Source organism: Cricetulus griseus, assembly GCF_003668045.3.
Source record: "Cricetulus griseus strain 17A/GY chromosome 1 unlocalized genomic scaffold, alternate assembly CriGri-PICRH-1.0 chr1_1, whole genome shotgun sequence".
NCBI classification, from domain to species: domain Eukaryota; kingdom Metazoa; phylum Chordata; class Mammalia; order Rodentia; family Cricetidae; genus Cricetulus; species Cricetulus griseus.
This window is the reverse complement of record NW_023276807.1, coordinates 133,336,470-133,361,177: the sequence shown is the minus strand read 5'-3', so window position 1 is coordinate 133,361,177 and position 24,708 is coordinate 133,336,470. Positions and strand designations below refer to the sequence as shown.

The following is a 24,708-nucleotide window of genomic DNA, read 5'->3' as shown; positions in this document are numbered from 1 at the left end:
CAGTCTCAAAAAGAAAGAAAAAAAAAAGTTTTATTAGTGTGTGTGTGTGTATATGGTGTGTGTGAAAAAGAGTGCAAGTGCTCAAGTGCCCCGTGTGGAGGTCAATGGACAACATTTGGGAGTTCATTCTTTCCTATTTCGGGTTTCTGGCATCAAACTCAGGTTTTTAAGTTTTGAACACCAAGTTCCTTTACCTGCTGAGCCATCTCAGCAGGCCTATGTTGTTATATTTCTGAAGGATAGATATGCCCATGTTGCCAATGCTAATGGCATTTTGTTTTGTTTTGTTTTTTAATCTCTTACAATTTATACTTGAACATAAAAGAGATACTGAAATCTCAGTACAACATTTTCGATTAAAGTAGGAAACAGAGACGGGAACAAAGATGTGTTGCCAGGCTTGTTTGAGGCTTTCTACAGTTTGCCTTATTGTCTATTCTCAACCACTTTATAGTCAAAGACACTGAGGGTTGGAGAAATGTTAATGACTGGGTTCCTAGAGCTCACAAGCAATAGAGCCTGGATACAGACTGTGCCCTTTCTACCATGCCATGTCACAAACATTTACCTGGATGTACAGGTCTGATGGAAAACTTTAGTTAATGCCCTCTCTCTACTAATAATCTACTAATGATCCTTTCCATTTGGTTAGCTTTTGACTGTGAGCAGTGGCTGGAAAGGAAGGGTGGGAAAAGCCAAACAGCTGTGGCAAACATCCCACATTAGGAATAAATGAATCTGGACTACAGGTGTGCTCAGCGGTAGAGCACTTGCCCTGAATACACAAGGACCTGTCTGGATCGTCTTTTCCACCACACAATAGTAACTGTAGTACTACGGAGGGCAGGGGAGGCGTGGCAGCAGTAGGAACAGTGATGAAAGTACTAGCAGATGGTGGTGGCGAATGGTGGTGGTGAATTCCTAGATTTATATTTAGAAGCCAGGCCATTAACTTTTGAGGGAATCACAAGTACAATAAATAAGAAGAAATAATATTACCTAAAATGCTGCTTGCTTGTTTTATTCCAGTTGCGATATCAGAAGTGCTTGGTAGCCAGGCCACCTTCACAGAAAGTTCGACCTCCACCCCCGCCAGTGGATTCCATGACTAGAAGAGTCACAACTAATGTAAAACGAGGGGTCTTATCTCTCATTGACACTTTGAAACAGAAACGCCCTGTCACAGAAACACCCTAGCAGCTCTGGGGGCTCAAGGATTCTGTCACTTACCCCTGAAGATCAAACGTCTACACTAAAGAAGCCGACAGCTGGCCTTCCTCCATTCTGTTGCTGATGCTCTGTCTCCAGATAATTTATCCCTAACCGAACATGTTAGACAAGCATGTGATCTCGTCTTGCCGCCATCATGTGACATGAAAAGAAGCATGAGGTTTTTTTTGTTTTGTTTTGTTTTGTTTCTGTAAGTTACATCATGGGCAGTGGAAGGTCTTTTTTTACTGTAAATATTGTGAACAGAACTTCACACACACTCAGAAGAATGTGGCCACATCCTTCCTAGAGAACTAACACTGCGTCCTTGGAGTAAACCATGCCCAAGTTGGTTTCATTGTCCTCTTGATTGGATCTGTCACACGCAACCTTGGGGTCCCATGGCACTTTGCCCTGTTTTCAGCTTTTAAAACATCCAGACCCTGAGGAACAGATGCCATTGACTTGCTGTAAAAAGAAAGTGACGAGTTTGGGTTTTAGTTTTTCATAAAAGTGAACCCGTCAGTTGACAAAATTGGCTGTTGGGCATCAGTACAGACATCAACCAACCACTTTCCTCTGATGCATGGACACCCTTTCATGTCTACAGCTGTTTGGGGTGCTGGGCAAAAGAAAACTTTAAAATTGATAGAAAACTAAATTTGAGGAATTAAAATCAGCAAAAAAAAATAGCCTTTCTTTTCAGCTGGTTTTCAAACCAGTTATTTTAAAAAAGAGATTAACAAAGTCATAATGCATTTGCGATGGGACATATTTCAAACTTCTGCCTTACATTATACAATGCAGCTAGAGAATTAAAGAGTACTATGGCCATTCTCTACCCACACCTGAAAATGAAATATTCCCACACTTTCCATCCTTAGTTTGATAACGAGCTAATATGCAATTTAGAGTTGAGGAAATGCCATTTATCTCTGCCACACTATGATTTTAGATCTCCACTGTATGATTCTTGTTAGTTCACATCCTGGAGGTAAATGTATTCCCAGGGTTCCCTGTCTGCCACAACCTTTCTCTATGTTTTTTGTCCAGAAAGCTGTCTAGCCATCGTATATTGTCCATGGCAACAAATTTAAGTTGTACTTTTCCTCAATTTGTGTATTTAATGTTAGAAATTGGTAAGACTTGACTAGATATGTTTTAAGACTTCTATTTTTTCCATTTTACTTTCCAGATATAATTTTTTTCTTATCAGAGCAAAATCTACACAGAAATAATGGGTTGTTTGATAGTGTCCCCCAAATATCATTTTCTTGCACCATTTTATGTAGCTAAGAAACCTAACTATAAAGATACACAAATTTAGATTCTTCTTGACATTATTATTTTAAGAAGTTACAAAGGAGATCAATCTTAATATTACTCTTATTTACTTTTATTGTCAAAATTGATATCCTTATAGAAGCAATGCTTTATGTTTATAGGCTACTTTGCAGTTGTCAGAATGCTTCCCAGGTTTTATCACATTTGAGCCTTACAAGGTAGAAAAGGTACTAAACTCACTGAAGAAATCAAAATACCCAGTATCAAGAGGCTAAATGAGTGGCCTAGGATCTCGCTAGAGTTCTTGAGAGCCAGAATCAGGGCCCCTTGTCTCCCAGCTTTTGCCACATTACGCCTCCCCCACATAGCTGGGAAGACCCTTCACAAATGACGCTGGGTCCATGCAAGGAAGAACAGATACTGAAAATACTGTCAGGCAATTTCAGAATTCCCAAGTGTGTTAAGGAAAATGTCCAGTTTATATATACGGTGGCAGTTATTGTTAAGACCGTTGTCCTTTCTCAGTACAGGACTCAGTACAAATGTGTTGTAGAGGACAAGTGTCTGTCCTCAGCAGTCTGTTCCAAGCTGAAATTTTCTATAAATTACATTACTTGTGGCACTTAGCCACCACAGATCATGATGAGGTGAGAATCCTCCGCCTGTGGGTCCCTCAGAAAACCCATGGAGTCAGATGCAGAGAACCTGGGCAGTTCGATGGCACCCACACATGACAATAAAAGCAATGTTACTTGAGAAAATGTGTTAACACTTGGTGCCAACTTGCACACTAGCCGAAGTAACCAGTGCCACCTGAGAAATTTCTGCATTCAGAAGACCTTACTGTGCCCAGAGAAAAAACTGCTCGGAATCTAGTTATCATGGTCTCTCATTTTGAGCTCCACAGTGAAATGTTTTAATGCACTCAGCTTCAAAACTCTAAAGTAATCCATGTTTCTATAGGAAGTCTCTACCCACTCCCTGTTCGTTTCTAAGACCTACATTTGTTTTCAGGATCAAGAATACTGAGCTAGCTTTAAGTAGCAAACTGATTTATATATGCAATTTCAGGATGCAGTAAGATGAATAATAGCCTTTACATATAAAGAACTCTTACTGCAACTGTTTTGTTTTGAAAATAGCTTTGTGTACTAAATGCAGGTTGATTTTGTAAAATGAATTATGTTAAGCAGTATGTTCAGACAACTTTCTGCCATGGCCAAAAAGTATGTATGAAAGTGTGTTTGCGTTTGTTTGTGAAGGGATGCCAATGTTTTACCTGAAATCGTAGTGATTCTTCAGTTATCTATGCATTCTTTATATCCGTGATTCGGTAAACAGGCAGCCATGTTCACTATGCCTTGTGTGTCTTACCATTTTTTTAATTAACTTGTTAAATACAGCTTAAAATATTTTTATTTTATTTATTCTATTTTTACTGAAATATACTGCATTGTTGAGTTAATGTATTCTCTTTCCTGGGTATAATGTCAGTGTGCCCGGGTCTGAGTGATCTCAGTGAACTGCATCGCCTAAAAGGTGGTTTTGTAATGATTTGTAGTCACATTTCTATTGGAATATGTAGAAGCAAGGGCAAAATGCTTAAAGTTCCTTTTATTTTTTAAAAGCAACTAGGTAGACGTGCTCTGACCACTTTACCTGTGCTTCTTGGCAGCATCAGCGTGGTAGCCAACATGCCTATGGGCTAAGAACTTTTCTTCGTAGACTAAGGCACTGTGTGGTGCTTCATTTTTATATCTTTCACAACGTGTGTGTGATTTCATCAGAGATACACGTGTATCCACGTGCCCTTTGTTTCCACCAGGAGTCAAGATCACCCATAGCTAATTAGAACCATTGTTTGTTTTGTTTGTCTGTCTTACTGCATGAAGGGACATTCGACCCATTTCCATTAAAACAAATTCTTGGTGATACAACTGTTGGCACTGCTACTTTTTTTTTTTTTTTTTTCTAAATCCACATTAGGCATTTAAGAAAGACACATAACAAACCACTCAAAGCAGGGCCACTTGTAGCCCCAAAACTTCCCTTACTGTATGGCACACTCACTTTATGAACATTGCAACACAAGGTTTCAAAAGCCACTTGGAAAAATGTCTCCCTGACATTAGCACAATTTAATCAAACCAAAAGCTCTCTAGTTGGCCAGGTTTAACCTAACATCTGATGTGTTTACAGCTAGTAAGAAAGCAATCGAACTTGTTTCAGCACACAGGGGGTGTGGCTCAGTGGTAGGGCGCTTGCATAATGTGAAGAGCTCTGAGTTTAATCCCTGGAACCATGGTGGGGGTGGGGGGTGATGCATTTCAAGGCAAAGATCTTTACTTGCACTATCTGTGAGAGCATAGCCAGGCAGCCATGTCAGCCACTTCCTCCTGAAAGGACATCTTGTTTTCATTTTGACACCTTTTGCTGTTGACCACGTTTACACGTTTAAATGTAAAGTGTCGTGAGAATAAATGTAGCTGCATACGATGTTTGACTCGTTTATCTGACAGCATGGCCACGTATATAAGAAACAGATACAAACTTAGTGTCTCTGCAGTAGTTATTTTATTTTTGTATTATTCTGACTTCAAATTAAACTTTTTAAAAATCATTTCAGTAAATAAGATTCTGCTTTCATTAGTGTTTTCCCTCTTGGTGAGAATGAATGAGTTACTTTGAGTAATTTCTAACCCTTACTGTTTAGTCAGGAGAGAGAGCTAGCATTCTGAACACATCTAGTCATCGGCTGGAATTTTTTTTTTTGTGAGCAGTCTTTTAGGGTTAAGGTATTTCAGCACACACAAGAAGCCTGCCTTTTATTCCTGTAAGAATGACAGATGGAGGTGGGAAGTGCATTAAATCCCAAATGAAAGGTGGTAACTAGAGAGTCAGTTGGGTCTGTTTTAACTCCTTTACACACAGAAGACAAAGAATTAAAAGTATACATTTTATTCATTCCTTGTGTGGTGTTGTTTTTGTCTTTGAGATTGATCTCACTTTGTAACCCAGACTGGCCTCGAACTCATGGTGATCCTCCCGCCCCAGCCTCCTAAGTACTGGGATTACGGATGTGTGCCACCACACTCCACCTTGTTTGTACTACTAAAGACAGTAACTCTCAATGAACATTTTATACTGCTTCCAGGAGTTTTACACTGGTAATAGTTTCAGGTAAGAATCTGAATTTATTTGGGCAAGGTTTGGGGTTCCCCAGCACCACAAAGTAAATAGATAAATTGAAAAAAAAAAATGAATTATTGCTGCAGTAGTTAAATACTAGTAGGTTGATTATTTTTCATTTTGCAGCACTTTAAGAAGCTCAAGAAAGTACAATGCAAATTAAAAGATGGTGTGGCTAGCAATCTTCACCAGAGTTCTCTCATGTTGCTTTTATCCTGTTTTCCTTCTTACTTTACCAGTAAATAATTGATCCTGTCTTCCCAAGAAGATTGCTAAAGAAGAGCATACAAGCTTAATAGATGGATTCCATCGGTATCTCTATGAATATGCAAAGAGAAAACTAATTTAATGCCAAGGTGAAAATCAGGAGACACTGAAGTCGCTACAAGTGGTGATGTGAATCACATACTGCTAGAGATCAGAAAATACCCTGAGCCTCCGTGAGGCAGCTAACCCAGGAAATACACTTGAAAATAAAAATCCTCAGCTTGGGTGGAATGGCTTTCAGTCTGAGCTCCCTTGCTGGGATGAAATGGCAGCTCCACTCTGGATGATGGTAAATTAAAGAGATGCATGTTTTATATCTTGGTAAAATACCTAAGCAATGGAAGTGTGTGGGCTTGTGTCTTATAGGTCTGGGGATGGAAACTGGCACCCGATACATGCTAAGCAAGGCCTCCACTGCTGAGCCATATCCCAGCCTAGACAAGATACTGCTGAGCAGCTCAGGCTAGACCGTAACTGGGATGGAACCCTTCTTCCTGTTTCCTAAATTCTGTGCATTCTAAGAGTCATAACTAGCAAGACTTCTTTGGAATATAAATATAAACCTCTTGAAGTATAAGCTCATTTCTTCACTCAAAGAATGTAATCTTGGACTGAAAGAAAACTGCACTATGAAAACTAAACCGGGAGGGCGTTGGTGGCTCACACCTTTAATCCCAGCACTTGGGAGGCAGAGGCAGGTGGATCTCTAAATTCAAGACCAGCCTAGTCTACAGAGCGAGTTTCAGGACAACCTCCAAAGCAATACAGAGAAACCCTGTCTTGAAAATCCAAAATTAAAAAAAAAAAAAAGGAAGAAAAGAAAGAAGAAACTAAACCTAGCAATCCTTTGTCCTTCCCAGTTCAAGTGAGCCAGGAAAAACCACTAGAGCTAAAACAGATCCCAGTCTACCTAAATTGAGCATTTAGCACTCACTCACACTTCTCCACAACTGAATTCTAAAGATAAAGCTTTACATTCAAACTCCAAATGTGTTGGAACTCTTTAAAAATAAGGTTTGTAGTCATAACTTTATTTAATGTCAAACAATTTCTGTTGCCATGATGAAAAAAATCAGACCCAGAAATGACAATCATGTCAATATTGGTAGGAAATTGTTACTATAGCTAAGAGTAATTGACATTTAATGTATAACATAGTGCTATAATGTATTTTAATTGTGCATCAGAAATGAGTTACCAAGGTTTGATCACTGTGTGCCATAGAAATGACTTGTACATTTGGCTGTGTCACCTGATCTTTGCATAGAATCAGAAATCTTGAGTATTTTCAATGATACATTGCTTGTGTTCAACAGACCTCTTTCTCAGAACAAGAATGCTTAGGTAGAATTTGCTTGCTGTCCTTTCCCAACAGTGTGTGGATAAACAGAAGGCAGGGATTATTGTGCGCAGTCTACTCCAGACTCTGGAATTCTCTAGAAATTTTTTTTTTCAGTATGGACATCTGGACTGTGCACAACTGGCACCAGGAATTTCCTGTGCTTCCTAGTCCTACCCAAAACTCAGTCCATTACAGAACCTTCTGGCATGCTCTGTTTCAGGAACAGCAGGATGCTTAAGGAAAAAAAAAAAAAAAAAAAAAAAAAAAAAAAAAAAACTGGCCTCAATTGGGATTCAAGAGGTTTCAACAACAGTAACTGCCTGGCTAAGGAGTGGTCCCAGAGTCCTGGCTGGAGCTGGAGTGGCCGGGATAGGACAGGACTTTGTACCATGCCCCTCAGTGAAGTGGGCACAGCAGCCTGCTGGAAGGTGTACTCTGCTCCCTTCAGGTAAGACAGCTGCTGAGTCTACACTTCAAACTCCCAGGAGTGAGACAAGTTCTACCAGCTGATCCACTCTGCAGCTGGGCATCCTAAAACAGATTAGCACTGAGCGGATGAAGCCTTTGCTCACCCAATCCCCCCATTGTTATTTCTCATCTGTCTTCATTCTCTGGAGGTAATGAAGATACTAAGCGACCAAAAGCCCCAGTATCTTGTGTAACAGTGTCTAAATGTAAAAAAATCCCAGCCAGCCTGGAGGAAGGGTCACACAGTCAAAGCCATGGTCTGGGATGCCTGAGAAGGGAAGTTGTGGTTTCCTTAGGTTTCTCCCCTTTTTTAAGTGCTGATGTAAGATAGCCAGCCTTTGATCCACCCAAGCGATAGTACAAGTGGTTTGTTGGCGTCTGAGATCTGGCCCCCTGAGCACTCGAGAAAGGGAATATTACTGGAGGCAAAACGATCTCAACGGATTTCAGGGGAATCGTTTTGCCTTCTGGCCGAGTTCGTCTCAAGGTTATGTGCCGTTCTTCTGGCCTAGTGTTCTTTGTCAATGTGGTCGCTAAAGGACTGGTGGCTTGCTTGTTGGTTTTTCTGACGTGGGAGGAAGCGCCCATTTGAGACACAGTTTTTGATGGGAGAGATGTTTTTGCTGTTAACACCTCACCTCGGTTAGTACTTGCTTTACTTTCTCGGTTCAGGAACTCGTTGATTTTCACTTGGATGTCATTTGTTTCATTAACAGGAGCTTTGGGCAGTAATGTTTTGGATTTCTTCCTCTTCTTCTCCCGTTTGCCTGTCTTCCCAACCTCAACCCCATCCAATAGACCTTTGGCTGCAGCTCGGGCCAGAACATCCTTCACAGACACGGTCTCGGATGGGTCTCGCTGCAATGAAAGTGACAGCTGTTAATGTGGGAGGCCACCATCAGTGTGGAGATTTTAAATATCTGTCAGTGATTTTGTGAAAATTAAAACATATTGAAGTAAATGTTTTTAGGCCTTAGACCCTAACATAACTCATAAGCCCTAACAAATAATTTTTTTCTTAGTTCAACTTCCCCATTTACAGACCTCATATGAATTACACTGTTTATTTCTTATATGTTAAGGAAGATACAGTAGACAGTTGGCAAACTGCTGGGAGAGGTAGGAGTAGAGGGCAAATCAAAGAGGAATGCCGAGGAGAAGTATGGAGAGCAGATATCGAATGCTGCACAGTGATAATCCTGTTCTTGCCCTCCAGCTATTCGTGAAATACCAGCAGCCACAGCAAAATGGTCATGAAGTGGGTTCCCATGACAAGGGTTTGTTGTTTCAATTCCAAAGTACGTCATGGATTAGGAGTTTTCTTCCCTCTTACCTCTCTTGTTAAAATAGAAATAAAACAACCATTGGTAACATCAGATGGTTCTACTCTGAAGAATTTGTCCATAGACAATCTTATGTCTTTTAAAGAACACAGTGGAAGAACAGGAGGACTGAGTCTAAAGTAGAAAAAGAAACATCCAAGTTAAAATGGCTATTTATCCAAGAGAGGAAGACAGTATTCTTCCACTCTATTTTCTATTTTGCCAATCACTTAAGTAAAAATCTCAAATAAGAAAAAAAATGCTAAAGCTGCCTTCCCCCAGATCTTAAATTAAAAATTCAATATTTCACACTAGCTCATAATTTATTATACTTCCAAAGTCTCTAAATAACTGTGCCAAGAATAACCTCTTAACAAACTGGAGGCTCTCTAAGGATTAATATGTTATGAACGTAGGTAAATACAGCAATGGAAAATGACAAATGTATAGTACCAGGACTGGAGATGCAGCCCAGGGGGTAGCATGCTTCCCTAACACATGGGAAGCCATGGGTTGGATCCTGAGCACTGCATAAACTGAGCACAGTGACACAGACCTGGGAAGCAGAGACAGGAAGGACAGAATTTCAAAGTCATAGTTAGCTACATAGCATGTACGAGGCCAGCTCCTGGGCTATGGAAGACCCTATCTCAAAGCCAACAAGCAACAACAAAAAACAACCAGCAGGGCTGGTGAGATGGCTCAGCAGGCAAAAATATAAATCTGATGCCCTGCATTCAATTCTGGGACACACATAGCAGAAGAACCAAACTGACTCCCAAGTTGTCCTCTGACCATCACATATATTCTATGTACACTCACACACACACAGTTCAAGACTGCACTACACACACACACACACACACACACACACACACACACACACACAGTTCAAGACTATACCACACACACAAAGTTCATGACTTCACTACACACACAAAATTCAACACTATACTAAACACACAAAGTTCAAGACTATACTGTGTACACACACACACACACACACACACACACACACACACACACACACACACCACACTAAGTTCAAGGACATTCTCAACTACATAGTGAATTTGAGGCCAGCCTAAGATACATGAGAGCCTGTATCACAAAAGAAAAGTATAAAATAAAGACTTTCTAACACAAAGAGAAAAAATGTTTAACTATTAACATGTTTATAAGTACATATAATTGCTTGTTTGATATAATTTATAAAATAAGCTATTAATGTTCATAGTATGTTATTATTCAGCATAATATGATTATGGTATTATACATGCCTGCTGTACTCACTCATTTTGATAACTTATTTATTTTTTGGTTTTTGAGACAGGGTTTCTCTGTGTAGCTTTGGAGCCTATCCTGGAACCCACTTTGTAGACCAGGTTGGCCTGGAATTTAAAGAGATCTGCCTGCCTCTGCCTCCCGAGTGCTGGGATTAAAGGTGTAAGCCACCACTGCCCAGCTTGATAACATATTTATGTCTCCATATTTGGGGGTTGGAATACATCTAATCAAAGCAATTAAACACTGTCCATATGAATTAAAGCATCAGGAATACTTCATTTTGTCTATTGGGAAATTTAAAACCAATTTAAAATTTATATTTATTTCATTATTTGCCTACTAGGTGCAAAGCCCATGAATAGAACTGTAACTCTAGTTTACACATTAGGAAAATAAGTCAACTTGTAGTAATATAAATAAGACCAATAATGAATGCCAATGGGAGGATAGAGGATAGAGTTAAGGTGCAGCTAACAGTAACCATGGGAGAATGCAAAGAGAGCTCCTTAATAGAAATGTGGTGCTGATGCTGCATCCTGAAAAGTAAGTAGTTTCTAAGATAGTGATGAGGATGAACAGAACAGAGAATGAGGAAGAGCACCAGCAACCTGAAAATCACACTGTGTTCAGCAAGTATTTCCCAGGTGGCTGTGACAACAGGTGAGCAAGGTCATGTCACCTGGGAAGGGGCAGACATGCATAACCTGACTCACCAGAGAGTCTGTCACATGACGGCACTTTAGGAAAACAGAACAGCAAACAGTGGAACTTACTCCATGGTTTCTGTCAGCCTCACCAGATTACCTGAAGTCTACTGTGCACACAAATCCATGTTTTGAGACAGGGTCACACTATGTAGCTCTGGCCAGCCTAAAACTATGTAGGCCAGGATAGCCCAAGCTCAGAGACCCATCTGCCTCCAGAGTTCTAGGATCAAAGGTACTCAGTATCACTCCCAGCCAGATATTTTTTTAAGCTGCCATGATGCCACAAGCACAACGTCCCACATCAGATCTTGGGTGTCAGGTCACACTCAAAACACTAGCACATTAAAATATTGCCAAAAATTGCCCTCAGGCTTTCTGTATAAGAAGCAATATGAAACACAAGTGAATTCTATGCAGAGACTTGCATTCCATCCCCACCCCATGCCTCGTGTATCTACAAATACGCCAATGATAAATTGCTGGCACCTAGTAGAGTGTCTGGCACATACTAGGTATTAATGCATAATTGATTAAATTCTATTACATTTAGCTACATTCATATGTTCTAATGGTAGTAGTAATTCATAAATAAGACTCCATAAGTCATCATCCAGAAATTGACCCTACAAAATGGTTTCTGAATTCCAGTTTATAGCCTATTTCTTTAAAGATAAAATATTACCACATCCAGAGTCTTGTTTGCCTCTGATCTTCGTGACATTTGGGTTTTTTTTTAATTGATAATATGAGAATGAGGATTTATAACTGATCTGTAAATAGATGAAGACGAAGCTGGGCGTTGGTGGCACACGCCTTTAATCCCAGCACTCGGGAGGCAGAGGCAGGCAGATCTCTGTGAGTTTGAGGCCAGCCTGGTCTCCAAAGCGAGTGCCAGGATAGGCTCCAAAGCTACACAGAGAAACCCTGTCTCGAAAAAAAAAAAAAAATAGATGAAGACGTTTGGAGATGTTGAGTGTTGAGGTAGAGAGTGAGTGTATTTTGCAAATGGAAAGTGTACATTTTGGGAAGCCACAAAATAAACTGTTAGGTGATGAACAGCACCCCCGCCCCTCAAATTTAAGTCTACTCTAAACCTCAAGATGAGACCTTGTTGTAGAATAGATCCCCAAATCTAATACTGGAGTTTCTGTAAGAAAAGAAAGACACAGGAACACACAGGGAAGGGGATGCATGAATACAGAGCAGAGCCTCAACTCTGAGCTAAATGCCAAGGACTGGCAGCAACTACCAAAAGCATGGAACCCTCTCCACCACAGGCTCTACAAGGAACTAAGCCTGCCAACACCTTCTTTAGGATTTTGGACCTCCAGAACCATGCATGAGTAAATACTAAATACCTGTAAAGGAAAAAGTTCAAGTTTTTAATTTAAAAAACATTTAAAAATGAAATAGTGTAGAAGGTTGGATTGTGGTTACAAAGTAAGCCTTATCTTCAATCTCCAGTACTAGAAAAGAGGGGGGGAAAAGAAGGAATGGAAGAGGATAGAAAAGGAAAAATTAAGCAATAACGTGAAATATTTTGTAATTTATATCATGACATATACTCTTAATATATAAAAATATTAAAAGATTCATTATCGAGTTGGAAATCAGCTGAGTGTATGAACATGAGATGTACAAATTAATAATCATGGTAATTTAAAACTTATCAACTATTTTCTCTGTGTAGTTGGACTTTCTTTGGGACTACCAGCCCCCCAAATAATGACACAGAGACTTATTATTAATTGTGAAAGTGTGCCTTTAGCTTCAGTTTCTTCCCAACTAGTTCTTATAACTTAAATTAACCTATTTCTATTAATCTATATTCTGCCACATGGTTTATTAACCTCTCCTCCATTCTGTACATCCAACTTCCTCAGTATCTCACTGGCGTCTCTTATGCCCTAAATTCATACCCCAAGTTCCTCTCTCTGCCCAGAAGTCCCACCTAAACTCTCCTGCCTATCTATTGACCATTCAGTTTATTATTAAGCCAATCAGGTGCCTTAAGCAAGCAAGGTAAAACAGCAACACATCTTCACACAGTATGATAAAATATGCACCATCTTTGGGCCAAGTACTATTCATGTGTTAAATATGTTCAATCCCAACAAAAACCCACTGAGATAAATAACAGTAACTCTGTATTACACCCAAATTTCCCTTCTCTCCACTTACAATGCCCTTTCTCACTTAACTGTCACCTATCTTGCTTAGTACAAGATTAAAATCTCTAGGGAGGTAAACAAATGAACAACTCAAGAATGTGGCTTACTCATACCAAAGCAGAGTTTGGGTAAGTGTGGTTGTTTTGACAAGGTCTCACTATATGTACTAGCTGGTTTTGTGTGTCAATTAATGGCCAATGGAGGAGGACCCAGTCCCAGTGGGTAGTTCCATCCCTGGACTGGTGGTCCTAGGTTCTATAAGAAGGCAGGCTAAGCAAGCCATGTGGAGCAAGCCAGTAAGCAGCACTCCTCCCTGACTTCTGCATCAGCTCCTGTGTCCAGGATCCTGCCCTATTTCAGTTCCTGATTTCCATTATGAACAGCAATGTGAAAGTGTAAGCCAAACAAGGTCTTTCCTCCCCAACTTGCTTTTTGGTCATGGTATTTTGTTGCAGCAATAACAACCCTAAGACACAATATAGCCCAGGCTGTTGTTGAACTAGAGATCATCCTGTCTCAGCTTCCTTGGTGCTGGAATTACAGGCGCTGGGATCTCTGAATTCTGCTGCTCATGGCTGCACACCAAGCCTGTTTATCCACTGAGCTGTTTCTCCAGCCCAAGGAAGGGATTTTTAAGAGAGTGTCAGGTTCTATGAAGCTCTGTTCCTGAATTACAGACCATTCTTCCTCTTTTCTACTTCCCTCTCCATTTGATATTGTAAAACATTTACCAAGATATCCACTTTCATAAGTGTATTCCCCACAGCTTCAAAAATGTTGGGTGCAGGTAAGCAGATGCGTTGTTCCAGTTGGGTACGTTTCTCCTTTCCTATTAGAGAGGTTGAGTGTGTTTGCTGCTCACTGACTGCCTGGTGATGAGTGGGGTTCTAGCGGAGATCTCTTCAGTTTTTGTCAACTACTCCCTAAAGAAAGGGTTTCTTTTATTCATTCTTGTTATTTCTTCTATTCATTTTAGTCTTTATTTCTATGTATCTTAGATTAAAATTTATAAGTAACAAAATCATATTAACATGTTCATTTGAATCAAAGAATAAAATAAGACTTCTTTGCTAAGGTGAATTTGATCTTGAAAATGAAAGCTAGTTTGTTTGTTTTTTTGGTTTTTTGAGACAGGGTTTCTCTGTGTAACAGTCCTGGCTATCCTGGAACTCACTTTGTAGACCAGGCTGGCCTGGAACTACTGAGCTCCACCTGCCTCTGCTTCCCCAGTGTTGGGATTAAAGGTGCACACCACTACCTGGCAAAAGCTAGTTTTATAAAACAAGTAATAAATTTATTACTTTTCCCTAGATCAAATGACAAAGCTTACTGTAAATCTAAATATTTAATAGAATTTTTTGTTACTAAGAGGAACATATTTAAAACCTATATTTGGTATTTTAAGAATAATAAATAGTCTGGGAAAATATATTTTACAACAATCTAAATTTACAATGAAAAATGTTAGATATCAACTTTGGATTTATTAAAAAATTATGGTGTGTATTTGCTTTTAAAAATGTTTCTAGGCTTCTAGAATCCCATTCTTTACTCCCCACACTATGCTGCTCAGTCAGTAAACTGGGAACATGTGGAACCTCAGAAACTGGTAAACATGAATTTGATCAACAAGGAAAATGAATCTTCTCACTCTTCAGACTGGTAAAGACATAAGTCTAATAAAACCCAGCATTTATAAAGCCACAGGAAACAGATTTGTAAGCATGACTATTTGAGGGGGACTGGAGAGATGACTCAGCATGTAAGAGCATTTGCTACTCTTGAAGTGGACCTGGATTCTGTTTCCAGGACCCATACATCAGCTCACAACCACCCACAAACTCCAGTTTCAGAGAATCTGGGCCTCTTCTGGCCTGTGCATGCACCAGGCACACAAGTGATGCACATACACACATGCAAGTGAACCCTCATCTACATAAAATAAAATCCTAAGTGATTATTTTGTTGGCTAACTTGGCAATGACAATTAGCATTTAAGCTATGCACACTATTTTGTGCTAGAAAAATGTAGACTATAAATCAAACTTTAAAAAATGGTTCTATCTAAGAAGTTCTTCTAAAAGTGTTTGTTTTTTGTGGAAATGCCTGAGTATCAGCATATGCACAACATTCATTCAAAAGTCCATGAAAATCAGAAGAAGGTGTTGAGTCCTCTGGATCTGGAGCTGGAGCTATACTCAGTTGTGAGCCACTATGTGGAAGCTGGGAACTGAGCTTGGCCCTAAATACTGAGCCAGTTCTTCATCCCTAAGACATCTTTGTGGGTTAATACTTCTAACACATGAGATTGGTGTGTGCACATGTTTGTGCATGTACAGGGGTGAGGTGTGTGTCCAAACATACATCTATGGAGGTCAGAGATTGACACTGGCCCCTATTTTCCTCCACCTTACTCTTATAAAGGACAGCTTCTCACTGAACTGGGAGTTCATTGGTTGGCTAACAAAATCGTGAGCTCTTCCTGTCTCCATCTTGTCTTCCCACCCACCATGCCTGTGCTGGAATTATGGGCATGTGCAGCTATGTATGTCTCTTTACAAGGGTCCTGGGGATCCAAACTCAGGTCCTTGTGCTTGCACACTATTCTCTTTACCCATTGAGCAATCTCCCCAGCAACATACAAGATTTTAATAAGTAAAGCATTTACATAGGTCTTTAGTTAACATCATGATAGCTTAAGTCCGAAATGAACTAAATATTTTGGGACTAGTAAAAGGAAATCTAAGCAATAGGTGGGTGACTGGATTAGAAGGCATGTGATATTTAATTCCATTCTAAATCCACCACATTGGTGTAACCCAAAAATAAAAGACCCAGAGACTGATGTTGGAGTCCAAGCTTCAATCTGAGGATTAGAAAAGTGAAGTAGCTGGCCACTAGCTGTTACTACTACCTCAGGCTGTAAGGTCTGATCCTGTTTTGTCTCTCTTCAGCATGGCTGGAGAATCCTGAGACTTTATTGCCTTCCTATCCTCAGTGATGCTGGAGAATGAATGTCTGGTACTGACTACTGAAGACTCTGCTCCTATCTTTTATACCCCTCTAGTGTTGGGATTAAGGGCTTGTGATGCCAGTGCTGAGATCATCTTTGTGTGAGCTGTTTCTCTTTAGGACTGGATCAATCTTGTATAGATCTGAGTGGCCTTGAACTCACAGAGATCCGTCTATCTCTTAGTCCTGAGTTCTAGGATTAAAGGTGTGTATTGCCATGGCCTGGTCTCTATAGCTTGAGGCTATCTTTGCTTTCTGAATCCTCAGGCAAGCTTTAATAAATCATAAATAAATAATATATCACCATACATTGGGGTATTAAGAAATGATTCTTAGGCTAGTTAAATGGCTCAGTGGTTAAGGGTGCCTGCCACCAAGCCTAATAACCTAATGACCTGAGTTTGATACCCAGGACCCACATGGTAGAAGGAGAGAACTATCTCCTACAAGTTGTCTTTTGACCTCCACATGCACACTGTGGCACATGTATACAACACACACACACACACACACACACACACACACACACACACAGTAAATAAATGTTATTTTAAAAAATTAATGATTAGGGGCTGGAGAGATGGCTCAGCAGTTAAGAGCACTGACTGTTCTTCCAGAGGTCCTGAGTTCAATTCCCAGCAACCACATGGTGGCTCACAACCACCTTGAATGAGATCTGGTGCCCTCTGCTGGCATGCAGGCAGAAGACATAATAAATAAATAAAATCTTAAAATAAATAAATAAATAAATAAATAAATAAATAAATAAATATAAATAGATTACTATAGACCGTGTAGTATATCTTCCCAAGTCAAAGCATAGTTACTTTTGACTGCATCCACAAGTAGTTACAAGCTTCTTCAATACATGCTTTCCAACTAGAGCTTAAATCTCAGACCAATCTAGAATGTGAATTACTGTCTCTGTCTTTAAATGTAAGTTGTATCTTTTTATACTATATTATAAATTAACAATAGCTTACAGGAACATAAAGCAAATAGCACCTTACTTTTGCCATATTATATTCTCAAAACTCTTTAATAAATCAGGAACCATACTTATGTGATCACTGGTTTGGTTATGCCCCTGCCACAACAGCAGTTCTTTGTCAATAGATGGCAATTTAGCTACTTGACACTCAGGACTCTCAGGACATGTGACTGACTGCCAACTACTGTGCCGGCTAGTTTTATGTCAACTTGATACAAACTAGAGTTATCTGAAAGGGAACTTCAATTGAGAAAAAATGCTTCCATAAGATCCAACTGTAAGGCATTTTCTTAATCATGATTGAAGGAGGAGGGTCCAGCCCATTGTGGGTGGTGCCATCCTTGGGCTAGTGGTCCTGTGTTCTATAAGAAAGCAGGCTGAGCAAGCTATGGGAAGTAATCCAGAAAGCAGCATCCCTCCGTGACCTGCATCAGCTCCTGCCTCCTGGTCCCTGCCCTGTTTGAGTTCCTGTCCTGACTTCCTTCAATGAAGTACTATGATGTGGCTTTCCTCTCCAAATTGTTTCTGGTCATGGTGTTTTCAGCACAGCTATAGAAACCCTAACTAGGATGGAAATTGATACCAAGATAATGGGATATTGCTTCAATAGACCTGCCTGTGTGTTTTGGGGAGGATTGTAGAGTGCCTTTGGAACTTTGAACTGGAAAATCCACCAAGTGTTCAAAGCTTTGATGAGCTGTTCTGTGGAAGCCTCAAAGAAAACGAGTACTGAGAGAAATGCAGACAATGAAGGCCTGGTTTGTGACCTTCCAGGGGGAAGTTTGAGAGTTACTTAAGATTCTCGGGACACTTGCATATTTACTATTTTGAATTAAAATTCCGTGGCTCTGGTCATATGGGGCTGAAGAGTCAGCTGTGGTTAACAAGAAACCAGTGCCACTAATATGAAACCTTTGCTTTACTGGGACAATTGATGCTGGCTAGCCAGAGCCAGAAAACAGAAGTGATTAAGCAGAGACCAGCATCACTAAGGTGAAATCTTCTGGAAGTGTTTCCTGAGAGTCAGCACACAGAAACTGTGTTCCAGAGGCAGCCCAAGCTTTACCTCACTCTGGCAGCTGAACTTACTTGGTGGTGTAACAGTCACCCAGGTGGTGCTAGTTTTAAAGGCACAAAGGGGTCATGGAGAGCAGCTGAGGATTGGCACTGTGACAGGCCAGGAGAAGCTGTTGGTGAAGGTGCACCCTAAGTAGCAGTTGAAAGCCCAGATTGAAGGGGTCACATAGAGAGGATGAGGCTTGGAGCCATGAGGAGAGTGCAGCCCAGTTGCAACAGAAGACCCCCAACATTTTGGAGATGCCAGTACCATGGGACAATGGTCTTGAAAGTAGCAGCAGTGGAGTTTAGAAGACAAGCTGTGTGTGCGGCAGAGGGCTGAGCCAGAGAAGAGACCCAAGCCCCTTGGGAAGAGCCCGGAAGATGTAAGTGAATCCTAAAGTATTGGACATTGACTTGTTTATAGTCTTAGAGCTTGGTTTTGTTTTCTTCAGATGGTACCCTGGTTATTCCCTCTTTAGGTGAGGAATTATTTAATTTTGATTTTATAGGAGCCAACAGTTGAGTGACTTGAAGTTTTAAAGAAATTTTGGAATTTTATGAAGACTTCGGATTTGGAAAGAGGTTGAATATTTTAAATATTCTGAATATTTTAAAGAGACTGACCTTTTAGGTTATTTGTAATAACTGTGGAACTTTTAAAATTTGCAATGTTTATATTGTTATGTTGCTATTCACAAATGATCTCAGGAAGAAATAAGAAAGGAAAGGTTATGGCTTAATAGTGATGTGTCTATGTGTCAGGTTGGCAAGGGGGTCAATTGTGATGTCTACTTTTATGTCAACTTGACATGAGCTAGAATCATCTGAAAGGAGGGAACTTCAAATGAGAAAGAAAATGCCTCCGTAAGATCCAACTGTATTCCAAGGCTGGCCATGATGTGTTCACCAAAGACCACATTTCCTGGAAGGAGTGGATATCAGGTTTGCAAGAAATATATACTGCTCCAGTCCAGCATACCTAATCAGAATTCTAAATCTCCTCAAGTCTTTGTCTATGGAGTGACACATCCCTGGGGTTCAAATTTCTATCAACAGCTTTTTAGTCTGTATTTCTATTAACTATGAACAAATTTCTACTCTGTAAGTAAGAAGAAGCCACTAGTTCTAAGGTGTGACAGTAAAACTCACTCTTTGAAAGCAATTTTAAATTTGACATGAAGAAAATAAAACTATATACTAATTATACAGATTTTTAAAAAAAGATCCAACTGTAGGGCAGTTTCTTAATTAGTGATTGGTGGGGAATGGCCCAGCCCACTGTGGGTGGTGCTATCCCTAGGCTGGTGGTCTTGGGTATAAAAGATATATCACAACACTTAGGTTCTGTAAGAAAGCAAGCTGAGCAAGCCATGATGAGCAAGCAAGTAAGCAGCAGCCCTCCATGGCCTGTGCATCAGCTCCTGCCTCCTGGTTCCAGCCCTGACTTCCTTCAATGATGGACAATAATGTGGAAGTGTAAGTCAGCTGAACCCTTTCCTCCCCAACTTGTTTTTGGTCATGGTGTTTCTTCATAACAACAGAAACTCTACCTAGGACAGCTATCAACAGAAGCTTCTAAATAAGAAAGGAAAGTCAGCAAGAGAGGAAATGTTGGTGTGATTAACTAGTCAGCCTGTGAAATGAAAAATGGGAAAATATCAAATTAGGAGGTCAGAGCAGACTGCATACACATTAAGATTCTGAAGGAGAAATCACAACATGAAGATAGATGTTTATTTCATTGCCATAGTCTTGAAAACTAATTAGTTTTGAAATTTTTATTCTTAGAGTTATTGATATCCACAGTGTATGGTGTGTGTATTTTGTATTATTTAGTGTTTATTATTTAGTGTTTGGGCAGTACTGGAGATTAAACCAAGAACCCCAAGCCCTCTACCACTGAGTTACATCCCCAGACCTATAGTATTGGTGCTTTGAGATAGGTTTATGTAGTCCAGGCTGTCTTCAGACTTGTGGCAACCCTCCTGCCTCAGCCTTACAAGGGCAGGAGACTAAGATGTGAACCATCGAAGCTCAGGTTTTAGTATTAATGCTCTCTCTCTATCCCAACTCTACTGCTGTATTTTATCTGGGAGCTGCCATTAATATCCACATCAATTATACCAGTTTCCCAGTGGGTACAAAATACCAAAAGTGCTTAAAATAATAAACATCCAGTTTTCTGTCTACTTTCTCTTTTTTGTTGTTTTTTGTTGTTTGTTTTGTTTTGTTTGTTTTTCGAGATAGGGTTTCTCTGTGCAGCTTTATCCTGGCACTCGTTCTATAGACCAGGCTGGCCTCCAACTCACAGAGATCCACCTGCCTCTGCCTCCTGAGTACTGGGATTAAAGGCATGCACCACCAATGCCTGGCCTATCTACTTTCAATAAATAATTTGTATATTTATTTTTCCTCTGTGGAATAATACATATATCTAAGAAAGACTTTGCACCCAGTTTATTCAGGAATCAGCCAAGTCAAAATCAAATGCCTTTAGCTTTACAATAACAAAAGCAATGCAACATTCATGAACTAGTGTTATAGCTTGGTGGGTAAAAGTGCTGGCTGCCAAGCCTAGTGACCTGAGTTTGATTCCTGAGACCCACATGGTGGCGAGAGAAGTGACTCCTTCAAGTCACCTGTCAACACCTGCTTGTACACACACACACACACACACACACACACACACACACACACACACACACTACATACACAAAATACATATGAAACTATTAAAGTATTCATTCAAAAGCTCTATAGAATCCACTTAAGAGATGTATGTATTTAGGCTGTTTTATCATATTAATTCTAATGAAAAGTACAATATATTTATTTAACTCTAAAAATCATACATGTGGTTTCCAAGTCTTCGCTTGATAGTGGTTTAGTGTTCTTTCCTTACCTGTAAGGTTGTATTTTAATCCCTTGGGTTTGAGATTCCAGTGCTTTCATAACAACATTTTCATTTTCTTCTGCATAAACAGAACACGTGCAGTAAACAATTGCCTGAGCTTTAGCAACTGTATTGAAAGAAGATAGAATCAATATGGTGACCCAATGCAAATTTGCTGTTTCCAGACACATTTTTTACTAGGGCATACCACCAGATATGGATGGAAATTATCCCTTCGGTGCTTGAATATCTCCCCTTTATTTTTCAATTTATATCTTATAATTTATAAATTATATGTGTGTGTATGTGTGTGTGTATATGTGTGTGCATCCACACAAGCACAACAAGGCATGCATGTGGCGGTCAGAGGACAACTATAGAAACTGATTCTCTCCTTCCCCCATGGGAGGACCAGACATCAGACCCAATTTGTCAGGCTCAGAGGCAAGTGCCCTTACCTACTGAGACCCCTCACTGCCCCCCTTGAATGGCTCTCCTTTACAACAGAACTTGTATTAGTCCTGTAAGCAGTGACCAGTAAGTACGTTCAGCTTGACTGTACAAAGAAATGAGAACATGTCTACTGTGATCAACCTAGTTCCACACACAAAGAAATAAACACAGCCCATTATCATATCTAATTACTTTAAGGGCCTCTAGATACAGACAGACATTGATGGGAATTGTGATTCTGTTTCTTGCTGCTATGTCTCAGATCTCACCATACAACAAGTGAATTACTGACCTGTAACTCACTCACTCATTCATATTGATTGAGCACTTGAACTTTGAGATCATCAATGAAAAACAAAAAGGTTACAGGGAATGAGGAGAGAGGAGTAGGTGATGAAGCTAGAAAATGTAGTCTGGAGATGGAGAGATGGCTCAGCATTTAAGAGCACTCACTGTATAGAGAGTTTTAGACCACTACATGGACTGTGGTTTTTGCACTGCTTGAAATCCATTGACTTAACAATTTCATTCCACCTGTGTTGAGACTGTAGAGGACAGTGGTGGAATTAGGAAGACAAATTAAGGCCATCTGGTTATCGTAGTGTAAGGTGTTCATGTGGACATAGTGAAGACAGTGGAGGCAGCTACTTCCCAATATATATATAGAATTACAAATTTCTTGGCAGTCTACTGATACTGTCGTTAACTGAAATGACAGTGCAGTGGGAGGTGGGGGGGGGGAAGAGCTGCAGAACTTCCATTTTCCACCTTAGAACCCTGAGAAGCTACAATATGGGAACCTCTTGTTCATTTTTGTTCCAGTGAGCACAGAGTAGGAGAGGAGGCCAGACAAGAAGATGATAGTAAACCATATATTTTTTAAAACTTACTAAATTTATTAAAGTGAGCATTTTATTTGAAGACACTAAGGTTGAAATTTTGCTTGTGGTCCATATATTATTGCTATATTCTAATAGATAAATGATGTATGCATGACTCAGAGATTAACACTGTACTTTAATAAACCAGTACTAATGGTGAACTTACATTTCATTGCATGTGTTAGCTGTTCATATTGCTGCTGAGCAAGAATCTCAAGTTTACTTTTTGATGGACCACCTTGAGAAAGATCTTGAAGTAAACTTGTATCTAAATTTTGAAAAGTAAATATATACTTTTAAATACAGCACTATAGATACCTTTTATATATTGCTGTTGTCACATTATTTTTCAATCAATTGTCTAAAATGAATTTTCACAGAAAATTCCTACTAATGTAATTGATAATATTAAAATATTGACTTGAAATTGAAATATCAATAAAGGTAATGATGTCTAGTTTTATTACTGCTTTTCAAAAGGAATATAGAAAAACACCTAATATTAGCTTTCTCCAAGTTTCTATGAAATAGTCATTCAAAGAGCTATACATAAGTCATTTACACACTAAATACAACTAATTTGAAGAGCAATACAAAAAGTAAAAACTAAGATATGTTCTCTGATGTTGAAATCGATGAGTTGTAGTTTCATTAATTTGGAAGTCAGAACACCAACCTTCATTTTCATTTAAGATAAATTCCACTGGGTTACTAACACCTAGTGCTGAGCAGCGAGGCAGCAGCAGAATGACCTTGACGTTCTGTAACCTATGGTCCTTTGATTCCAAGCTGACAAATGTCTCCTGAAGAATCTCAATATCTGGGAAGGAAAAGTAGCAACAAAACCTGTTAAACATTAAAAACTGAATGCAGCATGTGACTGTAGCCCTTTTACTATTCATTTCCAAATCCTCAGCCCCACAAAAACTAAACACAATGTAACTAGAAGAGGAAACTGTTGGCAGAGTGGTGGTGGCCCAGGCCTTTAATTCCAGCACTTGGAGACAGACGCAGGTGGATCTCTTGTGAGTTCGAAACCAACCTGGTCTACAAAGTGAGTTCCAGGACAGGCTCCAAAGTTGCAGAGAAACTGTATCAAAAAAGCAAGCAAGAAAGGAAGGAAGAAAGGAAACAGAACTTGTTCTTCTCTAATAGCCTATTAACACCCCAAAAGTAATCAAGTGATTTTCTTTCTTTTTTAAGATTGAGTTTTGACTATGTGGATGTGTGCAGATATGTCATGTGTGTGGCTGAGATTATAGGCTGGTGTAAGTAGTCCAACTTGGGTGGTCAGCATTGCTCATGTCTTTGGCAAGTGCAGTACATGTTCTTAACCACAAAGCCAATTCTCTTGCCCCCTTTTTTATTAAAAAATAGATTTATGCATATGAGTGTTTTATCTCCATGTACATATGTACACCACATACATGCCTGGTTCCCACAGTGGTCAGAAGAGGGTGTTTGATCTCCTCAAACTGGAGTTACAGATGGTTGAAAACCCACCGTGTGAGTGCCAGATATCAAACCTGGGTCTTCTGTAAAAGCAACAAGTGCTTTTACCACTGAGCCAACTCTCCAGCCACAAATCCCTTTTATCAAACATTTATTTGTAAATATTGTTTATTTATCCTGACTGCTCTATGAGGGGTGTGTGTATGGGGGAGGGTTGTTAGTTTTTATTGTCAACTTGGCACAACCTAGAGTCACCCAGGAAGGGGGACTATCAGTTAAAGAAGGCCTCAAGTAGATTGGACTGTATGTCTTTGGGGCATCTTCTTGATTGACGCAAGAAGGCCCAGACCACTGTAGGTGGTACCATCCCTAGACAAGTGGACCTGGGCTGTATAAGAAACCTAGCTGAGCATGAACCAGTAAACAGCCTTCCTCTATGGTTCCTACCTCCAGATTTCTGCCTTGAGTTTCTGTCCTGGCTTTCCTCAAGGATGGATGACCTAGAAGTGTAAGCTAAATAAACCCTTTCCTCCCCAAATTGCTTTTTGTCAGAGTGTTTTATCACAGCAACAGAAATCAAACTAAAACAGCCTGTAATACTGGCATTTGGTAGTATGAGACAGGAAGGTCAAAGGTTTAAGAACTGCCTGATTTGTGTGTGTGTGTGTGTGTGTGTGTGTGTGTGTGTGTGTGTGTGTGTGTGCTCGTGTGCGCACGCGCA

General features: G+C 39.8%; 2 protein-coding genes across 16 annotated transcripts in view; one reads left to right on the top strand and one right to left on the bottom strand.

Moving 5' to 3' along the window:
• Window positions 1–5,113, top strand: part of Apbb2 (amyloid beta precursor protein binding family B member 2) — a 318,116-nt gene extending 313,003 nt beyond the window's left edge. For 10 of the 12 annotated variants that reach the window (XM_027390801.2, XM_027390800.2, XM_027390799.2 and 7 more), the window contains one exon: window positions 1,030–1,197. In XM_027390801.2, coding sequence (XP_027246602.1) covers window positions 1,030–1,197 — 168 coding nt within the window. Of the gene's footprint in view, window positions 1–1,029 lie in introns of all 12 variants that reach the window. The other 2 variants (XM_027390798.2, XM_027390796.2) reach the window with 1 other exon arrangement.
• Window positions 5,114–5,909: 796 nt separating this feature from the next.
• The window catches only part of Nsun7 (NOP2/Sun RNA methyltransferase family member 7), a 38,938-nt gene continuing 20,139 nt past the window's right edge, over window positions 5,910–24,708 (bottom strand). For 2 of the 4 annotated variants that reach the window (XM_035453341.1, XM_027390792.2), the window contains exons 7-11: window positions 23,212–23,355; window positions 22,702–22,803; window positions 21,211–21,328; window positions 9,093–9,216; window positions 8,006–8,617 (exon numbers count right to left, since the gene is read on the bottom strand). In XM_035453341.1, coding sequence (XP_035309232.1) covers window positions 8,006–8,617; window positions 9,093–9,216; window positions 21,211–21,328; window positions 22,702–22,803; window positions 23,212–23,355 — 1,100 coding nt within the window. Of the gene's footprint in view, window positions 5,955–8,005; window positions 8,618–9,092; window positions 9,217–21,210; window positions 21,329–22,701; window positions 22,804–23,211; window positions 23,356–24,708 lie in introns of those variants that run through there. The other 2 variants (XM_035453342.1, XM_035453343.1) reach the window with 2 other exon arrangements.